A 20,542-nucleotide genomic window follows, 5' to 3' on the forward strand; every position below is an offset into this window, starting at 1 on the left:
CCTTGCTAACCAGTCTCCCTTGGGGAACCTTGTCGAACGCCTTACTGAAGTCCATATAGATCACATCTAACTCTGCCCTCATCAATCTTCTTTGTTACTTCATCAAAAAACTCAATCAAGTTTGTGAGACATGATTTCCCACGCACAAAGCCATGTTGACTATCCCTAATCAGCCCCTGCCTTTCCAAATAGATGTACATCCTGTCCCTCAGGATTCCCTCCAACAACTTGCCCACCACCGATGTCAGGCTCACTGGCCTATAGTTCCCTAGCTTGTCCTTACCACCCTTCTTAAACAGTGGCACCACGTTTGTCAACCTCCAGTCGTCTGGTACCTCACCTGTGACTATCGATGATGACATGAGTTCATTGTTTCCAAGATTGATATCTTTCATCTCAGTTTCCTGGTTCATTTCTCAGGGCAATACCATGACTAATCAGATTCATGGTTTAAAATTAAACCAAAACTGACTGTTAACTGTCAATCAGCAGTAATTAGCCCTTCTCCATGGCACTGGTTCTATCAGAGTCTACCAATACTGCCAATCGATAGTACACTCCTTTCATGCAATATAAATATTGGTTTTTCTCTTCAGTTGCTATTTTTGTGAATTGTCCTGTTGATTGCAAGGTGAAAAGCTTTGACAAAATGCCTTTTTTCAGCAATCCTTAAATTCTGTATTATCAAATGGCTATATGTACAAGTATTCAGGGAACGTTGACTCCTTCCCTTATCTGACACTTTCTGTGAGATGTCTGTAGGTTACAATACCTGTTTTTTTTCTGGAACTGCTTATTTCTGGGGATTTCTAGGAAAAATGATCTAATAAGCAGCACATTGGAATTATAATTCCAATCTTAGAGAAAGAATAGAGAGCATCGTTTTATGATTTTGTCAGGCAGGATGGAGAATTGGTGATTGTTAATTTAGAATGAACTGATGTGTGTTTTAATATATATAGAAAAGGAATAAAGCCATCTGAGTAGATAAAATGTGCACTGTCAAATCTGAGATTTCAATTCTCACTGGATTTCTGTCTCTGCTAAGGAACAATCTGTCTGGATTGCTAAATTTCTGCTAAACATGACCTTTAATAATGTGGCTCAACATGAAATGTTTTTGAATATTGCTGAGAAAGAAAGAGACAAAAAATAAGCCTGAATTATAAAGATCCCAGTGCTTAACTGGGTGGTAACAGATTATATTGAACAGAAGGCAACTGTTCTAATGAAATAATTGGAGTTGAAATGTGGCAGATGTTTCCAGTTCGTTGAAACTTAAAATACTTGTCACTGCTCCCCTGGAACTGTTCTGAATGGAGTTAACTTAATGGTAGAGGAGTTAGGCCATTTGACATCTGACTGATCAGTGGTCATTTCATTCACAATTGAGATAGTTTCTCACTCAATAACCTTGCTCCTGGCACTGATTCTTGGGTTCAGTGATTGATTGGCTTTACACCAGACAATGCTGTCATCAGGCATATGTTCTGTAAGACCATAAGATATAAGAGCAGAATTAGGCCATTCAGCCCATCGGGTCTGTTCTGCCATTTGGTCATGGTTGAAATGTTTCTTAACCTCATTCTCTTGCTGCCTTCCTGTTACGAAGAGCTTATGCCCGAAACGTCGATTCTCCTGTTCCTTGGATGCTGCCTGGCCTGCTGTGCTTTGCCAGTGGCACATTTTCGGCCTTCCTGTTACCCCTGATCACCTTACTAATCAAGAACCTTTCTATCTCCATCTTAAAAACAATCAATGATTGGGCTTCTACAGCCCTCTGCAGTAATCAGTTCCAAATATTGACCACCCTCTTGCTGAAGAAATTCTCCTTCATCCTTCCTTACATATGGGACCCAAAACTGCTCACAATATTCCAAATGTGGTCTGACCAGAGCGTTATGAAGTCCTGCTGAAGGGCTTATGCCTGAAATGTTTATTCTCCTGCTCCTCTGATACTGCCTGACCTGCTGTGCTTTTCCAGCACCACACACTCTGATCGCCAGCATCTACAATCCTCACTTTATCCTCTGACCAGAGCCTTACACAGCTTAAGCAATGTACATCTGCTCTTGTGTTCGTGCCCTCAAAAGGAATCTTGACGTTGTATTTGCCTTCCTAACTGCCAACTGAACCTGCATGTTAATCTTGAGAGAATCCTGAACTAGGACTCTCAAGTCCTTTGTGCTTTAGAGTATCCTGAATTTTTTCACCACTTAGAAAATAATCCATGCCTCTATTCCTCTGACAAAAATGCATACCTCACACTTTCCCAACATTGTATTCCATGTGCCACTTCTTTGTCCATTCTCCGAGCTTTTGCAGTCTGCTCGATTGAAGACTTAGTTTTCCTTTTAGAAATCGGAAGGGGCAGATTTTCTTTCCTCCTGGACTGGAGAGAGACAGCGCATGAGAATAATAACTGTTTTGCTACATTGCATTTTGCCAAAGGGTATGTTTATGGGATGTTGCCATTATTGAAACGGTTGATGATTAAAGAATATGTCGTTTTGTTAGGTACAGACGGTTCAGCTATAATGCACATTTCTTCAACGTGAATTGGCTATAATGCGATTGAAGAATTTAGATCGTTATTTGTGGAACATGGAACTTTCCTTACCTATATTGGCTATAACGGCATTCTGGTCCAATTCGTTTAAATGGTGCCAGTGTTAGACAGTTTTCTTATAACATGGGATAGCATGGGAATGGAACTGTCGCGTTATATCAGAACAAAATATATGTCAATAAAGTTATATTGTTTCTTCATTTTATTGCATTTCAGTTACATTGTAAGAATGTGTGTTTTCATTAAAGGTTGGTGCTGGACCAAATCATATCTGTCACCAGCATCTTACACTTGCCTTTAAATAAAATAAAATTAGGTTCTGGATATCTCTGTCATATATTTTGGGGGAGAGTAGTCTGGTCTCTAGCCCACTGTTTTTGAAAAACAAATTGCCATAGCTGCAGAAACACTTGCAAGTTAATTATTAAACCTCTTGCAACACACAGACCAAAACTCAAATCTAAGATCTGAAGTAACTGCTTTGAACATATATATAAATCGCACACTTTCCATCTCCCATGTACTGCGAATACTGTGTATGTCACTTTGCCAGAAAACCAATTTGATGATAGTGAAACTGTTAGAAGAATGATACTCAAACTCGTTTTTGATCAATTAAAATTTAGGACTATAAGAAATAAACCTAGTTGGACATTTGCTGAAAAATGTGTTGCTGGAAAAGCGCAGCAGGTCAGGCAGCGTCCAAGGAGCAGGAGAATCGATGTTTCGGGCATAAGCCCGAAGCCATTCCTGAAGAAGGGCTTATGCCCGAAACATCGATTCTCCTGCTCCTTGGATGCTGCTTGACCTGCTGCGCTTTTCCAGCAACACATTTTCAGCTCTGATCTCCAGCATCTGCAGTCCTCACTTTCTCCTAGTTGGACATTTGTAGAATTTGGAAGAGAAAAGAAATGCTGTGGGATCAATGTAGTTAGAGGATAAAGTTTGACAACATGAGGGAATTATTGTTAAGGAACAGTTCCAAAATTGCGTTCCAATAAACCTGAAGAATTATTTAGTTAAGTATTCAGTATCAAAACTGAGAGGCAGTAATTCTGCTAGATGGCTATGATATTTCACATAGTTATGTCGCAGAGTTGTCATATGGGAATTCACAAGTAAATTGGTTTTAGGAACAAACAAAAGGATGACAAAATAGTGAAGCAGAAAGTTTGGAACCTAAAAGTGATGTGAGGAAAATAATCTGCTTTCATTGTTTTAGGATAGGATATAAAGCTCATTGGGGGTTAAATGAGAGACCTGTTACAATCATAGGAACGCTAAAGGAACTCTGAGAAGGAGTATCAGGAAAGTAATTGGATATTAAAACTGTAGCAGTTTACAATTGCAGCATATTCCTTGAAAACATTCTAGGGAGGAAACCATGATTGAGAAGAGTAAGAAAACTCTTCCTGGATTATTGATGAAAAAGATCAGATCACTAGAGGTTATGAATATTTTATTTCAAAGGGAGATTATTTCCTTATTCTTTACTCGAGATAAATCAATTAAAATATTGAGGGACACTAGAGCAAGTCAGTTGCTGACAGTGGTTCATGACACTATTTTACACGGAGGTTGCATACAGATCTGTAGAGGGAATGAGTGTCACTTGATAGGATCATTGAATTAGGAGTACTGGTTGAGGACTGTGTTTCACTGTTGTTGACTTTGACTTTGTGTTTTCCCTTCTCATTGGGGAGTGCAGTTCTGTGCTATTTTGGATGGTCAGTTCCTTTTTGGAGATGTGCTGGTTACTTATTCACTTTCTCATGGAATTTGGGTTTGGAGATTGGCTGGTTACAGATTTTTTTGTCCCACTAGTCGTGTTTTGTGCAAGATGGCCCTGAAATTGGCTGAGAGGGAAGCATGATCAAGATTTCCTTTGTGGGCCAACAGCTAGTAAATTTAATACTGTAGTTCTAATTATATTTCCATGAGAGTACCATATTGGAAGGGTCACACAATGTGACCTTCATAATACTATGCCATAGCATCGTTCATGGGGTGTTGTAACCGATCTTTGATGTGATTTGATAAAGTGGTATCATGTTACAGATAAACTTATTGTGATCACCTTATTTCGTTTTCCAACAGATTACTGACCAATCTTGGATTCCAAAAGGCATTAAAGTTCCGTTTCTTCAAATACCATACAATATCAAAGGGAAGTTCCGTTTTCTACCTCCTGCTTCTGTAAAGGTTATCGGTAGTTATTTACTTGGTACTTGCATCAAGCCGGAGATCAATGTGGATATTGCTGTTACGATGCCAGCAGTAAGTTTCTTCGTTGTTCAGGAGTAGTCTGGGTTTCAGCTTTGTTCCGTTTGAGTTCTAATATTGAAAGTGACTTTACATTTAATTTGGTCAGTGTAATATCTACCACCCATCATGATACATAGCAATTTCCAAACCAAACTTTCTTTTAAAAAAAAAATGAAGCAAATAGGATTAAGGAGAACGAAAGGGATTTTATAAGTACATTTAAGGACAAAAGGGTAACTAGGGATAGAATAGGACCCCTCCAAGATCAGCAAGGCTGCCCATGTGTGGAACCGCAAAAGATGGGGAAATACTAAATGGGTAGTTTGCTTCAGTGTTTACTGTGGAGAAGGAGATGGAAGATGCAGAACGTGGGGAAATAGATGGTGACATCTTGAAAAATGTCCATATTACAGAGGAGGAAGTGCTGAATGTCTTAAAATGCATAAAGGTGGATAAATCTCCAGGACCTGATCGGATGTGTCCTAGAACTCTGGGAAGTTAGGGAGGTGATTGCTGGGCCCCTTGCTGAGATGTTTATATCATCGATAGTCATAGTTGAGTTGCCGGAAGACTGGAGGTTGGCTGATGTAGTGCCACTATTTAAGAAGGGTCGAAAAGGAAAAGCCAGAGAACTATGGACTGGTGAGCCTAACATTGGTGGTGGGCACATTGTTTCTGAGGGACAGGATGTACATGTATTTGGAAAGGCAAAGACTGATTAGGGATAGTCAACATGGCTTTGTACATGGGAAATTATGTCTAACAAATATGATTGAGTTTTTGAAAAAGTAATGAAGAGGATTGATGTGGGCAGAGCAGTGGACATGATTTATATGGACTTCAGTAAGGCATTCAACAAGGTTCCTCTTGATAGACTGGTTAGCAAGGTTGGATCATTTAGAATACAAGGAGAACCAGCTATTTGGATACAGAACTGGCTGGAAGGTAGAAGATAGAGGGTGGTCATGGAGGGTTGCTTTTCAGACTGGAGGCCTGTGTCTGCTGGTATGCCCCAAGGATCTTTGCTGGATTCTTTGCTTTTCATCATATACGTGAATGATTTGGATGTGAACATAGGAGGCATAGTTAGTAAGTTTGCCGATAACACCAAAATAGGTGGTGCTTTCCTTTATTGATCAGTACATTTGAGTATAGGAGTTGAGAGGTCATATTGCAGCTGTAGAGGATGTTGGTTCCGCCACTTTAAGAATATTGTGTGCAAAATAGTGGTCAGCAAAGAAGGTTACCTCAGAGTACAACGGGATCTTGATCATATGGGCCAATGGGCTGAGAAGTAGCAGATGGAGTTTAATTTAGATAAATGTGAGATGCTGCATTTTGGAAAGATAAATTGGGGCAGGACTTATACACTTAATGGTAAGGTCCAGGAGAGTGTTGCTGAACAAAGAGACCTTGGAGTGCAGGTTCATAGTTCCTTGAAGGTAGAGTTCCAGGTGGATAGGATACTGAGCAAGGCTTTTGGTATGCTTTCCTTTATTGATCAGTGCATTTGAGTATAGGAGTTGAGAGATCATATTGCAGCAGTAGAGGATGTTGGTTAGGCCACTTTGGGAATATTGTGTGCAATTTTGGTCGTCCTGCTGAAGGAAGGATGTTGTGAAACTTGAAAGGGTTCAGAAAAGATTTACAAGGATGCTGCTAGGGTTGGAGGATTTGAGCTATATGGTGAGGCTGAATAGCTTGGGCTGTGTTCCTTGGAGAGTCTGAGGCTGAGGGTGACCTTTTAGAGGTTTATAAAATCATGAGGGGCATGGATAGGGTAAATGAACAAGGTCTTTTTCATGAGTCCAGAGCTAGAGGGCATAGGTGTAGGGTGAGAGGGGAAAGATTTGAAAGGGACCTAACGGGCAACTTTTTCATGCCGAAGGTGATGCGTGTATGGAATGAGCTGCCAGAGGAAGTGGTGGAGGCTGGTACAATTGCAACATTTAAGAGGCATTTGGATGGGTATATGATTAGGATGGGTTTAGAGGGATATGGGTCAAGTGCTGGCAAATGGGACTGGATTAGTTTAGGATATCTGGTCGGCTTGGGCGAGTTGGACCAAAGGGTCTGTTTCTGTGCTGTACATCTCTGACTCTAAGTAGCATTTCTGTTTTTCTGATGGGGTCGGGCTAATGTGATAGGAGGGAGACCCAACATCCTCTGTTGACAGCTTGTGTTGCTCTCACTGACCTGACCATTAAAGGATCCATGGTGCCAGAAGTACATTTAATTTTTTCTTTTTCTCTAGTAGGGTGGATGTCCTAATCTTGAGAACGTTTGGGTAGCTGGAGGCATTGCGCTGTCTATTTCTGGCAGTATCACATTTGCATACTGCTAGTATTGCACTTGGGTCCTCACTGGGGTTTGTCATGAAATTCCTGGTGAAAGACTGATGGGTAGGGTTTGCTAATGAGGTTGGTAGAGGAAGATTACAGTAGACCACATGTGGTGTGTCTCAGCAAACATTCCTTCCTGGTCCTAGATCCTTGGCTGAATGTCTTCAAATGAGGAATCCAACCCCACTGGCCCTCATTGTCCCCTTTTGCTCCTATAAACTAGATTGTTCATTATCCTAACTGGGTTGCTTGTCATGTTCTGTCCATCTCTGCCTCTTACCTCTGATCCACACACACCTACACACACATTCCCCCACCCACTGGTGGGATGAGACTGTTTTTATGGGCATTTCCCGTCTGTGAGCCTTACCAACTTGGCATTGGGTGGCAGGTAATGTCTCATCCTGCCCCTCTCTGGTCTCCACTACCCTCTGTAACTTTTGAGTTTACTTCCAACTGGATGAAGACTAAATTACCTCTATATTGTGCACACTCTTTTTGTGAACAATCATATTAGGTTTCCTTTGCTTGGACATTTTGGATTTTAAAAAAAATTCATTTTTGGGATGTGGGTGTTGCTGGCTGGCCAGCATCAATTGTCCAATCCCAGTTGCCCTTGATAAGGTGGTGGTAAACTGCCTATTTGAACTGCTGCAGTCCACCTGTTGTGGGTTAACTCTCACTGCCATTAGGGAGGCAGTTGGATTGGCGAAGGCAACGGCTTTGGGGCCCTTAAGGGTGGTTTGGTTTTAAATGTTTTGATGAGCTGTTATTGATTTTCATGGTGTCGTTTTTGTTTACATATGAATCTTAACATTTTCTGATGCTGAAGCTGCAGGGTTGGGTCTGTGGAAACCACTTGCAAATTCTAAGTGATCTCTGTCATGTTGCATAATATTATTCTGATTCAGCTAAATGATGTGAACTATAGTGAGCTTCAATATCAGAAAAGGGGGCAAAGTTCCAGGTAATGACAGCAGGAATGAAATTAAAAAAGGTGACAAAACAGAAATTGCTGGGAACACTCAGCAGGTCTGCCAGAATCTTTGGAGAGAAAGCAGAGTTAACATTTTGGGTCCATTGACCTTCTTCATAACTGGTCACTGGGCCCAAAATGTTAACTCTGCTTTCTTTACAGAATCCCCACAGTGTGGAAACCGGCCATTTGGTCTAACAAGTCCTCACCAATGCTCCAAAGAGGATCCCACCCAGACTCAAGCCCTACTCCATCCCTGTAACCATGCATTTCCCATGGCTAATACACCTAACCTACAAATTCCTGAACACTGTGGTACGCGTATGGAATGAGCTGCCAGAGGAAGTGGTGGAGGCGAGTACTGGATGGTTATGTGAACAGGAAGGGTTGGAGGGATATGGGCCAGGTGCTGGGAGGTGGGATTAGATTGGGTTTGGATATCTGGTTGGCATGGACGAGTTGGACTGAAGGGTCTGTTTCCATGCTGTACATCTCTATGACTATGGATAATTTAGCATGGCCAGTCCAACTAGAGTGTACATCTTTTGGGAAGAAACTGGAACACCTAGCAGAAACCCATGCAGACACAGGGAGAATGTGTAAACTCAGCACAGACAGCCATCTGAGACTGGAATTGAACCCAGGTCCCTGGCGCTGTGAAGCAGCAGTGCTAACCGCTGAGCTACCATGCCACCCACAGATGTGTTCTCTCCACAGATGCTGCCAGACATGCTCAGTTTCTCCAGTAGTTTCTGATTCTGTTTTTGTTTTGGATTTCCAGCAAGTACAGTTCTTTTGGTTTTGTTTTAGAAAGGTGACATGTTACGTGTGCTTCATTGTTATTTCCTGTGCATGTTTTGAACTGATTCATGATGTGCCGTTATTGCTTCAGCTGTCGATATCAATATGGCTTCATTCTGATCTCACACCAAGTCAATAAGTTTATTCTAAACTCTTTTCTAGAAAAGGTGGCAGACACATTTGTTCTGAATATGTTTTCAGTGAAAAATATTTCCAACTCAAACTGACCCAAGATGAGACTTGAGACCTATTTGGCTCTTCATTGTCTGGGTGTACTCTTTATTCCAAAATCCTCTTTTTGTTCACCGTGCCACCCTCGTAGCCAAATGTAAAGCCTTGCGTTTCAGCATGTCCATTTAAAAGACTGAAAGAATCTTAGTGGTTTAGAGAGCGATGCTTTAAGTCAGTGCAAACACTACCTTGCTCAGGCAATTGTTCCAAGCTGAAATTACCAACTCTGGCAAATGGACTTTGGAGCGTGAATAGATCCTTCAAAGTGGGTATTGTAGATCAATTGGCTGAAAGAGAACTAACAGCCGCAAACAGTTGTTTGATTAGATAAATTATTCAACTGACAGAACTGAACCTAATTTCATCATTTTGAGATGTCATCTACTCGAGAAGAGAAGGGGTTAAAAAGATAACATAAATGATAACTAATTGCAAAATAAAAGTTTACCTTTACTAATTTCACGACACAGTGACACATCATTGGAAATCAAATCTCAATGGGACCAAGGCCTCATTGGTCTGTCACATTTTGTAATCACTGAGGAAACTTATCATGAAGGTTTTCAGTGAGAATGAAGTTGTAAACTGCTGAGGAGCAAATTGCAGTGGACACGGCATAAAACCATTTCTTAATTGATGTAAAGAATGATATTGAATTTGATATGGGATTGCTATTAAAATTCCACTGTTTTCAACTGTGACAGCTATCTTTAGATATGGCTCAATGAAATTCAAAAACCGGCAAAAGGAAGTGTAAAAACAACTGATGTAGTTGAAATCTGAGGGATGGGATATTTTCCAAGATGACCTTGAACTTTCTCATTTCAGGAAATCCTCCAGGCGAAGGACTACCTTAACCAGCGCTACCTCAGGAAACGTGCACTCTACCTGGCTCACATTGCCTGTCATTTATCCAAGAATGAGCTCGTTGGATGTGTAAAGTTTGGCTACTTCAATAGCAACCACTTGAAGCCAATTTTGTATCTATCTCCACAAGGTTTATTGTTTTTATCGAAACGTTGTCATGGAGTAGTCCTTATGTTGCACTAAAACAGAATGATGTAATTGCTTAAGTGGCCAGTTAGCACACATCGCCACTGAATTTTCAGATCCTAAAACTAACTGCATCTTTTTTGAAATGAATGGGTTGCCATCTGATGGAACCAGAAAATCTAAACCTCGCCTCATTTTTCATTGGGCACTTTGTCAGGACAGATTTGTGAAGGTTAATGTGACCTCTCCTGAGAACATTAACACATGGCTGATCTGATTGTCTTTGCGATCAACAAAGTATTCAGGCTAGAGTTAATTGCATATATTGCATCAAGATGTTTCAGGGAATATATGGGAACAAATTTGGAAGTGCTTTTTATTTTTGTTGTGATGTTGAGTTAGCGTTATGACCAGATGATTGTAATGTATTTTGAGGGTTTAACTAGTGGTTGTGGGACAAGGGGAGAGCAGGGAGGTGTGTAGAAATAACCCAAATTTGTGCATTTCACAGCACTAGTGGTATTTTACAGTAACAATTTTAATTATTACATGTAAGTTCTTTATTGATTAAGAGCTTTACTTATATTAATACACAATTATAATTATTCAGCCTTCTCTGCTGAGCTGTGATTTTTCCAATTTCTTTGCCCCTCCCCCTACTGATGACAGTGACCCCAATACTTAGAGTATGATTTCACTGGTCCCAACAGTGCTCTCGTATCTCAATTTTCTTTGCTTCTAAATGGATATCCCCAGGACATGTAAAGTGCTAAATAATTCCAAGGTTTTTCTCATCAACTACCCCACTGCCCCCTTTTCTGTTTAAAGCGTTTTTTTTCTAATCAACCTGTTCACAAATGTTATTACACACCTCTGGAGCAGGTGGGACTTAAACCAGGCTTCCTGGTCCAGGGATAGGGACAATACCAGTGTGCCACAAGAGAGCCTGAAATTGTTTATTTTGTATGCATTAATATAAACTGGCATCAGCTGCATTTCATTGTGGCGAATATCATAGATTTCTTAAAAGAACTGAACTTTATCTGTTAGTAATTTGGACTGAGACTTCTTGAGATATGAACAAAATATGAAACTGATACCCCAGAATCAAAAACAGAAAATGCTAGAAGCAGGCAATGGATCAGTAATTATCTATGTCAGAAACAGAGAAGTTAATGCTTTGGGTGTAAATCTATCATCAGAACAACAGCTGTGACACGCTGGAGCACTCGTGGCCCTTGAGGGGCAAATTAGGTTTAATATTTTACCTAAAAGATAGCATCTTATACAGAAGAACACTTCATCACCCATCTACTAAGTGTCAGCCTAGATTGTCCTCAAATCTCTGGAGTAAGGTTTCAACCCTCAGTGAAAAGTAAACAGAAAATGTTGGAAATAAAGAGGCCAAGCAGCATTTGTTGAGGGAACAATAGTATTAAAGTCTCAGTATGATGACCTTTCATTAAAACTTTCTGAGAAACAGTGACTGCCCTGAAACTTAAACATGAATTACCAGCATTGTCTGTTTGTATTCAGAATTTCAACATTCCTAGTATTTTGCTTTTGAACCCATAATTTTTTGACTCATGAGAAAAAAATAAGGATGTTAGTGTTGAGTCAGAGCAAAGGAAGTACTGAAAGCAATATTGAGGCTGCAATTAAGGCATTTGATCACATCAGAGTTGAGTTATGATTTTCTGTGACAGGCGGTTACTCTGGTATTTAGACCAATATTTATTCCTTTTCAATTTCATGAAGAGCAAAATAACTAGGTATTCACCTCAAAGTACTTTGTAATACCTAGCTTTGTGCAAATTGTCTGCTACATTTGCCTATAAATTGAATACACTTTAAAACCAGTTTTCTCAATGCAGAAACAACTTAAACTTGCATTTATATCGCACTTTAATGTAGTCAGTTTATCCCTTAGCATGGTTTGAAAAGAGCAGTGGTGTTTACCTAATGTCTGACCAGAATCTATACTACAACAGATCGGTTCATTGGCTGCTGTTTGCATGTTGCCAATGATTTTCTGTATTACATGAGTGATTATATTTCAAAAGAACTCTGACTAGCTTTGAAGCACTTTGGAATATCCTGAATGGTGGTGTTTAAATGCAATTTTGTTTCATTTCCCTTCTTTGTGTAAAATAAAATTTTGGGTAGATTTATCTCTGTTCTCCTGGAAGCAGAAAGAGAATCTCTGACAAGTTGTGGATTGACCGTGTTGATGATTTAGCGTTTAGTGATTGCTTTGTCTATGTGTCACCGGTGTGATGTATTCCATAGCTTTACAAGAATAGGAAAATTGGAAAAAATCAATCCCAACTGACCCTTTTCTTATCAGTAACTATATGGAATTGAAAATACCTTGAGGGTAGAGTTTCTATTTTTGGAGTAATCGGTGAGTTAGTCACCACTTATGTCCAAAATTACATTAGTTTACAGAAGAGTTTTTTTTCTTCATGCTTCCATATCTGGAAATACACCTGCTCTGATTCAATTCAGTTCGACACTATTTTAACAAATAATATGAAAACAATTGCTTTAAAAGTATTTCATAAATCTATTTGTGGTAAATGTGTAATTTTAAGAATACAGCTGAAAATATGTTTGCTTAAAAAAAGCCATTTAATCAAAGTCCTGTTTATAACCTGAGTAACCTAATTTCAGACAACTGAAAATGATTTTTCAGAAAGAAATGAAAGAAAAGAAGCAGCTAATTGTTTGTGTATGTTGAAGGAGGCAGTGGCATATTTTCATTGCGTCTGGCTGTGTTTTGAGTGTGGCTTTGCAGAGCCCTGGCAAAACTGGAATCGGTGGGTATCAGGGGACAAACTGGAATTGTACTGGCATGTAGGAAGATAGTTGTGGTTGTTGGAAGTCAGTCATCTCGACTTTAGGGCATCTGTGGGTGTTCTTCAGTGTCGTGTCCTAGACCCATTTTTAGCTGTTTCATCAATTACCTCCCTCTATTGTTAAGTCAGATGTGGGATGGTTTAGCATCATTTGTGAGACTCCTTAGATACTGTAACAGCCCATGTTCAAATGCAACAAAATCTGGTCAATATCCAGCCTTGGGCTGACAAGTGGCAAGTAACATTTCACACCAGGCAATGGCCATCTCTAATAAAAGATGATATAACCTCTGACCTTTGACAATCAGTGGAGTCACCTTTGCTGAATCCCCTGATAATTAACATCCTGTGGCTACCATTGACTAAAAATCTCATATGGACTAACCACGTAAATGAGAGGCTATATGAGTCAGTCAGAGGCTAGGAATACTGTGGTGAGTAACTCACCTCCTGACTTCTGAAAGCCTGTCCAACATCTACAAGGCACAAGTCAGGACTGTTTTGGAATGTTCCCCACTCAAGAAGCTTAACATCATCCAAGACAAAGCAACCCACATCCATAAGCATCCACTGAGTATCAGTGGTAGCACTATTTGCAAGATACATTGCAGAAATTCACCAAAGCTTTTAAGACAGCATTTTTGAAACCTAGAAAGACGACAGCAGCTGATTCATGGAACACCACCACTTGCAAGTTCCACTCCAAGCCACTTATCATCCTGACTTGGAAATATATCGCCATTCTTTCACTGTTACAGTGTAAAAATCTGGAATTCTCTTCCTAAAGGCTTGCCTACAGCATGTGGACTGCGGCAGTTTAAGGCAACAGCTCACTTCCACCTTCTCAAGAGCAACTACAGACAGGAAATAAGTACTGGCCCAGGCAGCAACTCACATGAGTGAATTTTGTTTTTAAAAAATGGTGAAATTGGAATTCAATAGAAATCTAGAGAAGTAGTGACCAAGTAATCATTGTTGTAAAAACTCTTCTGGCTTACTAATGTCTTTTTGTGGAGGAAATCTACCATCCTTACCTGGTTTGGCCCATATGTTACTCCAAACCCATGTGGTTGACTTTAACTGCCCTCTGAACAATTAGCAATAGGCAATAAATGCTATATCCTAAAAAATGAACAAAAGAATTAGTCACTTTCTAAGTAAGTTAAATAGTTGTATTTACTGGCTTTTGAATGATCCTATTAGTAGCTTTGTTTTTTTTAAAAAAATAAATAAATCTTTCTTTTTTGCACAGATTTGACTAATTTCTAGGTAACTTAGCGGAAATTGCAGGTGCTGTTCCCTCACTTTTAAAGGATAAAATGCATGCATGTGTCACTGATGTGTTTTCATGACTGGCATTTTTGACACTGTTTATCCTCTGAATCTAGGTAAAGATGAGAAACTGGTAACTGTAAGACTTCATCCTTGTGCTCCTGCATCTTTCTTCAAATTGAGTCGTTTTCATCCAAGCAGAAACAATGTTAGAGTTTCATGGTTTTTGGAACAAGTATCTACTCAGGAAGGTTTGTGCTGTAACAAGTATCCTTTTCCTTTTTTAAATCTCATTACAGTGTTTACGTAAAGCTGAAATTAGCTTTTTACCTCCCAGATATCTTATTTATATTGAAAAGCAAATGTGATTGAGTAGGATTGTGCCAAATATTACCATGGGTGATGACTAAGAGAGATAAATAGATAATTTGAAGATGATCAAATGACATCAAAACTTCAGTTTTGCTAGCTTGGACAAGACAGATATTGAGCAGCACTGTTTTGATTCCTGGGGGAGAAAGGCATTAGTTGGTTGATTTTTTTTTTGATTGAAGCAATAAACTTAAATTTGTTGTTTCTGATGTACCTGACAATAAAAAATTGAAAGATAAAAAGTTGTAAGAATTGCACTTCATGGAACCATCATGAGCTGACTTCTAAATCTTTGTGCTCTGTTATCATTTATGCAAAGTGTTTGAAGAGCTGTCCGATGGATAAACAGTATTGGAACTATGGGCAGATGTGGGTATTGTAGAGATAAGTTTAGCATCGAAGGAAGAAACTACATTTATTAAATGCTGGCTTAATAATGAGGTATCAAAAGGCTAAGAATGTCAGTGAATGAAAGGGTAAATCAAACCATCAAATCTCAGTTATGTTGTTGACTAAAGCTCAGTTATGTTTGCCATTCGAGAAAGCTGAGGCATATTAGGCGTTCGGCAGATGGTATTTCGATTCTTAGCCAGTTTGAATCGCATGCAGTATTTTTTCTATTAAACATCTCACATGTTGATCACTTTAACATCACTAGGAAATGCCACATATAATAAATTATGTACAAATAAATGAATAAGGAGTAGGAATAGGTCATTTCACATTTTCAAGGTGAAAGTGAGGATTGCAGATGCTGGTGATTAAAGTCGAGAGTGCAGCGCTAGTAAAGCACAGCAGGTCAGGCAGCATCTGAGGAGCAGGAAAATCTACGTTTTGGGCAAAAGCCCTTAATCAGGAATGATGAAGGGCTTTTGTCCGAAACGTTGATTTTCCTGCTCCTCAGATGCTGCCTGGCCTGCCAGGCTTTTCCAGCACCACACTCTCGACATTTGACATTTTTAGCCTGCTCTGCTATTTCATAAATTTGTGACTAATCTGATTGTAACTTCAAATCCACAATCCCGCCAACCCCAATAATCTTTCACCCCTAGTTTAGCAAGAATCCATTCACCTCTGCTTCATCTTTGTTTTAAATGGGTGACCTGTTATTTTTAAACAGGTGACTTCCGTTTCAAACTTTTCTCATGAGGCAACACCCTTTCTACATCTCCACTGTTTAGACCTCTTGGTATTTTATAAGTATAAATCAAGTTGCCTCTTCCTCTCCTAAAATGGATGTCATCCCAGTCTGTCCATTGTTTTCCTTTTTAGAGTACCCTCTTATTGCAGTGTTAAGTCAGTAAACTTTCTCTGAAATGCTTTCAGTGGAGTTACATCCTTCCTTAAACATTAAAAGATTTCGGAACAATGCAAATTGCTCTTTCTAAAATACTCTTTAGGGCAGTACTGAGGTAGTACTACGTGAGAGAAATGTGGTCTTTGAGATGTGATGTTATTTGGTGCCCAGTTTCTGTTCAGATAGATGCACCTCAGAGACCAAATGTAGTTAATTTTTTTTGTTTCCTAACCAGCATTAATAGAAGTATTGAAAACCCATCAAAAAACATTTAGTACAAATTAACTGATCATCTATCTCAGTTGGTATTTGTGAGGTTTTTCTGTGTCCAAATTCATAATTATATTTGCATACAAGCTAACAGTAATATGATTTCAAATGTAATTGATAATTAAATATTAAGTCAAGCTGAGGTACTGATGGGGTGTCAGGAGTTTTGTGAAATGAAAATGAGCAGGGATTGGTCTCTGATTTAACTCTCATTTATAGTGGGGACAGTTAATTGTATTTTGTTTGCAGTGTTCTGCTGTGGCAGAGAAGCTGCAGGAAGAGTTCTTGGGAAGGAGTCTTGCAGAAGCTGTGTTTTGGAGGACAGACTGTTATGTTGCTCAGCATCATAAATTTAAGGGCAGAAAGTCTGCTAGAATTCATATTTCATGCTCAGGGAGGTATGGCCTTTGCTCCTTGATGATTCAGAAATACCATTCATCCAAGGTGTTTCACCAATATTTGTGCATTATCTTCCTCTGTGTTTTATCAGTTCTTTTCATAATCTGTGGAATTGCCAATCTATCACTAGTTTACACTTTCTTTCCATCATGGATTAGCCTGTAGGATCAGAAAACGACTATTATTCCTCTGGCTACAGTAAGGGAAAACACATTAATGCATTCTGTGTTCATGTTTACCTCTGCTGTTTTAGACAGGATATCATCCTGATTATTTTTGGAAAAAATGCTAAGTGACTGAAATGTTTACAAAGCTTGTGCATTGTTTATTTAATGTCCTTATCCTTATTTAATATATCCGAGTGCCTCAGATCTTTTATATTTCTACTGTAGACTGTTTCACTTAGTTGCTGGTAATTACAGTAGGGCAGTCATGTTATAATAGTGGAACCCTAGTTTAATCACATAATGTGAATCAGCAATGTTACCTGCTGGTCCAATTTAGTTTGAATTTTGGCACCAATCATTATGTAATATATAATATTCTATTGACCTCAAAGGTGACTCAGCTCTGAACCAGCTTTCTTTGCCAGACTTGATTCTATGCACTCTGTTATTTGCTAATGGGTTATTTGATCATAGAATGTCAATGTCAACAAAAATAAATTGGTGGTCATTTTCATATCAGAAAAAGAAAAGTGTCAAAGTGTTAAGAAGTAAGGTAGATATGATTCATTTGCGTCTTTGGGCTGAATTTTCCAAGTCCCTTAATAGTGGGTGGATAGAGGAGAACATCAACAAAAGGGTTCCAGTGTGCTTTGGCTTCTAGTGATTTTCCCCAATGCAATCTCACTGGGTGACAGCAACCTAATTGGCAGCATTGGGAACCAATTAATACAGTTGAGGTTATTGAGAAAAATCTTCTTTTGAGGAACCAGAACCTCCATCTATGCATAAGCTGTCAGATCGAGGGGCATGAATGTACTCTGAGATATACCAACAGCTTAGGATTTACATTTTGTAAGACACTTACTTATTTCAATGAACTACAGCATTCCATTGCAGCAGTCTCATGAAGACTACTGCCACTGAGTGTACCCAGGCAAAACAATGTCTTTTGGTGCCAAAAGCCTAATTTGCCTTTTTGTTTTGTTGCTGTGCTTTGTGTTCCACCTCTGTAGCTACACTCCCATTACAACCACAGTGACAGCTTCTGACAGCACTACTGGCTTCTGAATAGCCCTCCTGCAGTCTGGCTCATTTTGTTTCTTTTTACTTCTCTAATTCTCTAGCCAGGACAGTATTACGTTCTGGGCACTATCTTCACACAATTAGTCAAAAAATGCACTGGCTGTTGTATGAAGTGAAATTCTAGAGATTATTTGTATTTTCAGGAAATGATGAACCTGCTACACCTCACTATAACAATAGCATTCTTGTCGATCTGGTGATGGAGCAGCACCTTCATTTTCTCTTCAATGCTGCTGCTGAATTCCCTGGAATGAAAGATGGAATTGGAATTTTTAAAGTGTGGCTTCAACAGAGGGCATTGAACAAGGTATGATTTTGCACTTCAGTGATCTTGCACAAACTTTTGATGGTAAGCTTTTCACTGTCCGTGTTGAATTTTAGTACTGTTATCATAGGTTTGGCATTGTAATAAAACATTTGGTTGATAGAAAGGCTTTTGCTGCTTCAGGATCTGTCACCTGTATATCAATTCAGAATTATGTTTAATGAAATCTAAATTATCTGTGATTCAGTATAACATTAGAGTGATTTGAACATTCGTTTTGAAAAACTAGGAAACATACTGGTCACTAAGTTGCCTTTTGTTAAGACTCTTAATGCCTGTAATCTTTTGAGTTAAATTTTCTACTTATTTATTTACCATTAGTAGATGATAGTTCTACATCTAATTCAAATACCTATTTCTTGTTTTAAAAATTTAATATTTAGTTCAAAAGTAAACCAGCATTTTCTTTTACTGTTCCATTAGGGCTATGGTTGCTTCAATGGATTTATTGCTTCAATGTTGGTGGCGTATTTGCTTTCTAAGCGTAAACTGAACAAAATGATGAGTGCATACCAGGTGCTGCGTAATGTCCTTCAGTTCTTGGGTACGTTCGCTAATTTCTCAAGTTAAGGTCTCTACTTCAAATATAACTTGTAATTTAGTTGATTTGGACTTTGACCAGTATTGTGGTTCCTATTACGTCTTGATCTCTCACCAAGAACAATTTGAGCAGTTTTTTGCTCCTAGTCTGGAAGCCAGGCTTTCCTGCAGTATCACCTTGAAGAATGGAAGCCTCCACACTTAACTGCACCTCATTCTGACTAGATTCTACCTTTTTCCTTGAATATTGAACCAGTGTGCAACTTCATAGAATTACTAAAACACAAAGAGGCAGCTTAGCCCTATCCCATCTGCATCATCTGTCTTAGCTATTCAACTGGTGCCATTCCATCACCTTCTCCCCCTAACCTTGTGCATTCTTTTTTAAATAACAGGCTACTTCCCTTTTGAATACTTTGATTGAATCTGCCTCCACCATATTGTCAGGCAATGCATTCCTCATGTCATCATTGCTTTTCTTGCCAATTACCCATAAATCTTATCTGTGATCTCTCCATTGTCTTCATATCTTTCAGAAAGTGCAGGACCCAAAACTGGAAGCTAAACCAATGTCATAAGTTCAACATAACCTCTTTGCTACAAACACAGAAAATGCTGGAGAAACTCAGCAGATCCGGCAGCATTTGTGGAAGAGAAACAGTTAACTTTTTAAGTCCAGTATGACTGTTCCATCACAGATTTCTAGCATCTGTAGTATTTTGGTTTTATAACTTCCTTCTTTTTTATCCTATGCCCCCATTTAATAAAGTCCAGGATAATGTCAGGTCTATTAATTGCTCTCTCAACCTGTCCTTCAATAACTTTGTCCATTTACACCCAAGTCTCTCCACTCTTGCACCTGTTAGAGTTGTACCTTTTCTATGAGCAGCCTATGTTCTTCCCATTCAAATTCATCTGTGTTTCTTTGCATGGAACTTCATTTCGTCTATTTGCTAGTGTACTTTTAAAATTTTATATTTGTCTTCCTCACAGTTTACAATACTTCCTTGTTTCATATTATGTGCATATTTTGAAACTCTGTCCTGTATAGGAAGAGCAAGATTCCTAGCACTGACTCCCGAGAAATCCAACTACTAGTCATCCTCAAGTCTGAATTGTTGTTAACCGTTACTCTGTTTCCTGTCACTCAGCCTATTTTGTAAACATTCACTGCTTTTCCCTTTTATTCCATTTGCCAATATGTCTGTTAGTGTGGCATTTTATCAAATTCCTTTGTAATTCCACATACACCATGTTATCTGCATCATCCTCAAAACTCATCGCTCCACAAAAAACCCATGTTTAGACTACCTTCCCTTGGCAAATCCATCTGGCTTTCTTTAAGCAATGTGCATTTGCCCATGTGATTATATGTTTTGTCCAGGATTATTGTTTGTAGAAATGTACTCTGAAGTTAAGGTAACTAGCCTATGGTTGCTATGGTTCTCTTTACCCTTTTTTTAATGTTCCCAATTCCCCACTATGTAACTTCACACAATTGTTATGGTAGCCATAATGTCTGCACCCAGTCTCCATGGTTACAATTTACTGTGTGCCATTTCTGTGTCTAACCCGTGCATATTCTTTCTTTTCAGAAAATCCATTTACCTCCTATCCGCTTGATGTGTAAAATTTTTTTTCTTTGGATTAGCATTGCTTCTTTTGACACTTCTCTTGCATCTATTATTTTCTTCTCAATCTTGCCACCATTGGGATCAGTTTCTGTCCATCCATTCCATTCAGATTCCTCATAATTTTGAAAGCTTCTATCAAATCTCTTCT

The 20,542-nt window shown here is 39.0% G+C and overlaps 1 protein-coding gene across 1 annotated transcript in view; it reads left to right on the forward strand.

Moving 5' to 3' along the window:
* The window catches only part of nol6 (nucleolar protein 6 (RNA-associated)), a 109,570-nt gene that overhangs the window by 28,054 nt on the left and 60,974 nt on the right, over window positions 1-20,542 (forward strand). The window contains exons 4-8 of the mRNA XM_043700311.1: window positions 4,667-4,846; window positions 10,013-10,181; window positions 14,424-14,558; window positions 18,039-18,202; window positions 18,644-18,764. Of these exons, the coding sequence (XP_043556246.1) occupies window positions 4,667-4,846; window positions 10,013-10,181; window positions 14,424-14,558; window positions 18,039-18,202; window positions 18,644-18,764 (769 nt within the window). The remainder of the gene's footprint in view (window positions 1-4,666; window positions 4,847-10,012; window positions 10,182-14,423; window positions 14,559-18,038; window positions 18,203-18,643; window positions 18,765-20,542) is intronic.

Source organism: Chiloscyllium plagiosum, chromosome 1 (genome assembly GCF_004010195.1).
Source record: "Chiloscyllium plagiosum isolate BGI_BamShark_2017 chromosome 1, ASM401019v2, whole genome shotgun sequence".
NCBI classification, from domain to species: domain Eukaryota; kingdom Metazoa; phylum Chordata; class Chondrichthyes; order Orectolobiformes; family Hemiscylliidae; genus Chiloscyllium; species Chiloscyllium plagiosum.